General features: G+C 35.2%; 1 protein-coding gene across 1 annotated transcript; it reads right to left on the bottom strand.

Moving 5' to 3' along the window:
* Positions 1 to 4,566: 4,566 nt before the first annotated feature.
* LOC139877357 (PRA1 family protein B3-like) lies at positions 4,567 to 5,498 on the bottom strand. Its single transcript, XM_071864778.1, has one exon. The coding sequence runs from the start codon at positions 5,420 to 5,422 to the stop codon at positions 4,769 to 4,771; it is 654 nt and encodes a 217-aa protein (XP_071720879.1). The 5' UTR covers positions 5,423 to 5,498; the 3' UTR covers positions 4,567 to 4,768.
* Between the last annotated feature and the right edge of the window lie 621 nt (positions 5,499 to 6,119).

Consider the following 6,119-nt stretch of genomic DNA (forward strand, 5'->3'; position numbering starts at 1 on the left):
CTAAAGCGTCAAGTACCAAAAATGTCAAAGTATCAAAATACACACGTTATAAACAAATATAATAAGCCCGCGGGCTAAGAAAATTTGCGCTAGGGTTCATAAAATGAAAACAAAGGTGTGAACGAAGGAAGTAATGTACCAATGAATGGTGACGTTATAACGAGCTTTGTTGGTGACTGTGACGCTAATAGCATCTCCATTTCGCACGTCCAAAGTGGGCCCAGGAAACTGCCCATTGACTGTTATTATGGTATGTGATTTGCATAGCCTTGTTACAGTTTTTTCTTGGACCTGTTAGTAGTATATTAGTTAACATAGTCAACAAAAACCAGCAGAATAACAAAGAAAACAAATCAAAGAACAATTTATAAATTGTAAATTTGTCCCAAACCATCACATATTAGAAAGTCTAGTGTCATTTTTTTGTTAAAAAAACATATCTTTACACTAAAAGCAAAGTGAAAACAGTAAGTAAACAAAGTAAACAGAACCAAAATCCATAATTACACTTAGGTTTGATCATAAGTAAACATAAAAATAAAATTGGAACATACATTGAACTCATAATGAGTTTCTGGATTAGCATTTGTTATGGATACAAATGTTAATAGAATAGCAAGTAAAGTGGCATTGAAGATGAGGTTGAAATGTTTGTTTTCCAAGTGAGACTTCATTGTGTCTTTAAGTGTGGTTTATGTTGTTAAAAATGATGGTGTATTTATAGTAAGATAAAAGAGGGATTAGGTTGTGATTTATGACTAATGACTTATGAAATTGTCAAGCTAAAAAAGATTCGTGAAATTTAGTCCAACTACAAGAGGGTTTTGGTGCAACCACTAACTAGAAATCAATTATTTTATTTTTTACATTTGAAAGTTAATCTGGTACGAATGATCTTGACAATTTCAAACCCGAATTAATTTGTTTGATGAATTTTATATTGATGAGATGGCATAGTGGTTAGCAATCTTGATATTTTCATAAGAGGTCTGGTCGGTCGTCTGGAGTTCAACTTCACTAATAGCACATCTTAGTGTGTTCATTAAAATGGTTAGAAAGAGTTGCAGAATAAACCGGTTAGGTCGCGTACATCATAGTAGAAACACTTCCTAAACCTCAACCGTTAAATTTTATAAAATCGAATGAATCACATTTGTGGAAATTAAGCTCGGTTACCAATTGTTAATTTACATATTTAGTAATAATTCATTCTTATTTTCAATAGTATGAAAGTGTGGTTCATTGTTTTGACTGGATGACATGTAAAATTATTACAGCTTAGAAAAGTTGCAACAACATATACAATATCCTAAGAACACCACATATGCTAAAAGAAACAGTAGGTATCATAAGAATACCAAGGGTGATGACCGACTGTTTTTCACTTAATTTCGAGTTGAACTGATCAATGAAGTACTTCATAAGAAATTACATCTGAAACAGTGTTAAAGTGACAACTATGGACTAATTTTCTACTTAATATTCGAGTTGAACTGATCAATGAGGAAGAAAGTATCATAAGAACACCAAGGGTGATGACCGAGTATATTATAATGTTTTGAGAGACCAATGTTGTTAACGTCAACAATGATGACTAAATGTTGAATTTGCAAATATGAAAAGTAATATATCTACTTTTGTTAGTTGACTTACTTTATTTCTCTACCTAAACAATATCAAACTTAAAAGTTAAAACTGCCATGTGTAGCATAAAAACAAACAGAAAATGTAGTCGTATCCTTTTATAAAGCTATAATTGATGACTTTATTCACTCTTATCTATATTTTCTATTAAAATTCTACAATAATTTCATTATTAAGCTAATTTTTTTAAGAAAAAATCAAAAAGAAAAAGAAAAAAATATAAGCCCTTAAGGTGATGTCATTAATCTAATTAATAACTAATTAAATTAAATATACTTATATATTTATTTCATGTTTTTCGGGGAAAAATTCACTCTCATTAATTATTATACTATTATTCAAATTCAAATATTAGTTCTCTTTACGAAATTAATTACGTTATATATGTATACAAAATACACGTCTCAATAAAATGTCCTGATGTAGGCTTTTATTTTATGACAAGAAAAATAGTAATTGTGATGAAAATTGGAAGATGATGGTGAGAGAATAAATGTAGTTCATTTATTCCGACCAAGTTAAGTACATCAATGTGTTAGTAAAAACAACGAGAAGTTTCTTAGTCGGAATCCGTTGGGTCGTTAAACTAAATGACTTTAGCGTTTAAATTCACTTAATACCTAAAATATACCATTAAACTGTTTCGTTTAAACAAACCCGTGATTCAACGGGTCATTTCACTAGTAGTTTTTATATTTGTTTAAACAAACCCGTGATTCAACGGGTCATTTCACTAGTAGTTTTTATATTTCAGTAAGAAATACTAATCTATCTCTATAGACAAATATTTAAGTAGGTTAACTTAGCTAAACATGTTTGGCTACCAGCCTTCAATCAAGGCAACAATTAGCACTTACAAGTTTTAACCAAGATTGTTGTATTTTTTTTAAAGATGTACAATTCAAAAGCCCATGTACATATCAATACAACATTGATTTAAATTCAATTTGCTACTAACTATTAACAACAAAAAGATCAACAATAGCAGTTGGACATTTGATCTGCATTTGTCAATTATCTAACCAAAGAAGTTTGAAGTGAACCATAAGTAGTTAACTTTTCATAGAAGTGCCAAGCAGCCTCAAAATCAACACATGTTAGTGGCCGATCTCAATTATTACGCGTTACTCACTCGTCCACCACTGAAAACACCCTTTCCCGTCCGACTTACATGTGTTAAGCATGTTGCCAGCCTTCATCCTAATCCAGGATCGAACTCTTCATGAGATTCATGATTGCATTACTTATAGTTTCTTTGTTCATATACAAAGCGGATTCGGAATTTATATTCAAGTGCTTCTCGAGGTTGTAGAATTTTATAGTTCCTTATTCACGTACTACTGTACTAGTCCGTTTTGTACAATGAAGGTTCAGGATTTACATGTTTCTTGAGGTGTTATTTGACAAACTAGGTGTTAATGCGATCATTAGCCTGTCACAAACCTTCTATGTGTTTTATTCAAGTCTGACTTAATCAACGTTTTACCCCGTTCACTTAAGGTAGTACCCAGAAAAGCAACTGTTCACCAGTAAAAGGTATAAGCAAATGTACAAACAATTGTGGATCCCTTAAAGATCATAAGAACTACAAATTCAGGTTTGCCCCAAAAATTAGCTAATCAGGATATGCAGTCTGCTAAAGAACTCTAACAGCAACGCAACTATATGTTTAAGTTAGGGGTGTATATGAGCCGAGCTACTCGACCTCGACTCGTTAAAAAGTCGATTTGAGGGTAGCTTGCTTTTTTGTTTTTTTTTTTTTTTTTTCAAGCTTGAATAACTCAACATACAAGCTGAAATTCATTCATGAACACTTGTGGAGATAAGCAGGGGCACTACATTTAAATTATGAGACAACTTGAAGGACCAAATGAAATTGCAGAAGTTGTTCATAAGAGAAAAACAACGCCTCCGCAGTCAAAACACAATAAAAGAACACTCAACGATTAAAGTATATGTTTCATGAACATCAATGGTCTAGCGCTACTCTGGCAATTAAAATTTAAACTTAGGATGTAATCCCTTTCACTCAACTGTTAAACCATCGTTTCCAGCTTCCATCAAACTAAGCGGGTAAATTAAAGGTTTCCCTGTTCAGGGCTACCCGGGGTTGAAAAGAAGAGTATATATACTCATATGTACGTTACCTACCAGTTTCCATCAAACTTTGGATTTGATATACTGGTCTCAAAGTAAACTTACACGTGAACTTCCTAAATCTCAGATATTAAATTTCAAATATAGTAAAAATTCAATAGAGGCAAATATATGAATAACTCAGTTCTATAGAAGATTGTTGGACTAAAGCACACAATGAGCCATATTTGAGTCTATATGACTAATCATGTCAACTCACAAAGCTCGAAAACGTAGAACCTGCATACAGTGAGCCTTGCTTCCTTACCTACCATTATGATTTACGTCTATCCAATGGCGGCTCTTCAAGGGAGGCATGGGAGTGTGCTAGCCTCCCCAGAGTTTTAAGTTATATAGACAATTTCTTTATATTTATTCACAAATGTGTAGTTGGTTGAGTGGTTTTAGTGGGCTAGCCTCCTCAGGTGCAAGTTCAATTCTCACTTAGTGCCTACATTTTTTAATATTTGCCCTTCCAAAATTAAGGCTCAAGATCCGCCAATGCGTCTATCGTAACAAATCAATTCCAAACTACACATGCATCAACATCCAAGTGAGAAATCACATTCAATATATTTGCTTATTTGATTCATCTTAAGTGCACCATATAGCGATAAAAGGTAGCAAATCACATAAAACTGAGCAAAATAAGCAGACAGAAGGATCTTGCATATGCCAAATACTTGTCTGAATTTATAATATGATCCTACTAAGTTTACACATTAATTTTCGGTACAATTGTTTTTATAAATATCAAACAACTTCATTACCAGGTTATCATTAAATTGTAACAAAATGAAAAGAATTAAACAGGAATATAAGTAATAATACAGCAAACTACTAATCCGTAGCCCAAAAAATCATTAAATTCTGCCAAATCGTACACAAAACTACAAATAAGCGATCTGAATAAGGGATACAATAAATGAACGAAGATAATTGAGTTAACATTTCGGATATCAGATGATTCAAACCTTATCTGTTCAACTCAAACACGCGCCATGACGTCAGCAACAGCAGCTGAAGTAGTAGCCCCGCTGAACGACGAAAACAGTCCGGTGCCGGCCATATCCTGATCATCAAGAAACAAATCCTCCGGATCTCTAAACGCGCCGTGAACACATACGATACCTGCTCCTATCAACGCCGCCGACATGAGTAACGAACCAACGCTAGTGAGAAACACAACGAAAATCGTTAGAAGAACTAAAATTCCTAACATCTCGCGATCGGAAAACGTACGGCCGCCTATAACCACCGGCTGATCAGACGGACGGAATAGGTATAGAAACAGCCACGCGCCGAGAAGCAGTACAATCGTTAACAGAGAAAACGGATGTGAGATGAGCGAGAATGCGATCACGGCCGTGAGTAACGTCATGTAATTAACACGAAAGTAATTAAAGTTTTTGCGAATACGTGACGTGGCATCGGTGAGCGATTCCGGTTTTGAAAACGCGGTGCGGTCGATGAGCTCGTACCATGGACGACGGCGAGTGAAGGCGCGTCGTGTTGAATCAGTTAGACGTGAGATGAAAGAGCGTAGGGCGGGATTGGCGGTTATGGCGGAGGACCACGTGGCATTGCCGGTGGAGGATGATGATGGTGGATCTGAGATCGGAAGGGTTTGGGAAGAGGACATTGATGGAAATATTTGGAAACTGGCAGGGGTATTTTGGTCAGTTTGTGTGGTATAAGTTTCCTTTGACTAGAGTGGACTTATGGGAACCGAAGTACGGTATATATACGGTAGGGTATTGTGATTGATACTTACGTCACTTATAATGCCTTTTTGAGGTGGGTCTATGGTAGCCGTTGATGTTGGAATGGACGGTTTTGATTGGACATGGTTTATGATGTACGTGGTATGGTAACATGGTATGGTATACAGCGTTTTTAATTATTTTTCTTTTCATGAAAAACATAATTGAATATAAGAGGTTTGCTAGATACAGAAGTGTTTACAAACAAATTGTTACGGAGTATTCGTACACATCATCTTATTTGGGCCAAGTCCTTTGTAGGGTTACTATTATTATTTGGGCCCCTGAAAATTTGGGCCCTGATAAAATGTTCAGATTGTATCACCTCTGGGCCGGGCCTGGCCCAACACCTCAAGAGGTTGAACCTTAAAGACAAAACATATCAGGGGACCTATGAAGTATCTGAAGAAGTAAACATATCAGTGAAATGAAAGTATGGTGTCCAAAAAAGGAAAACGACCAACAAAAAGCTAAAGGAATGAAGGGTCAAGCATAGGGAACGAAACGGTTAAATGTGGAGATATCGGTAATGGAGAGACGGAGGACGTGGTTTCTTTTTAGCAACCTGATCATGAG

The sequence above is a fragment of the Rutidosis leptorrhynchoides genome, chromosome 11 (assembly GCF_046630445.1).
Source record: "Rutidosis leptorrhynchoides isolate AG116_Rl617_1_P2 chromosome 11, CSIRO_AGI_Rlap_v1, whole genome shotgun sequence".
Lineage (NCBI taxonomy): Eukaryota > Viridiplantae > Streptophyta > Magnoliopsida > Asterales > Asteraceae > Rutidosis > Rutidosis leptorrhynchoides.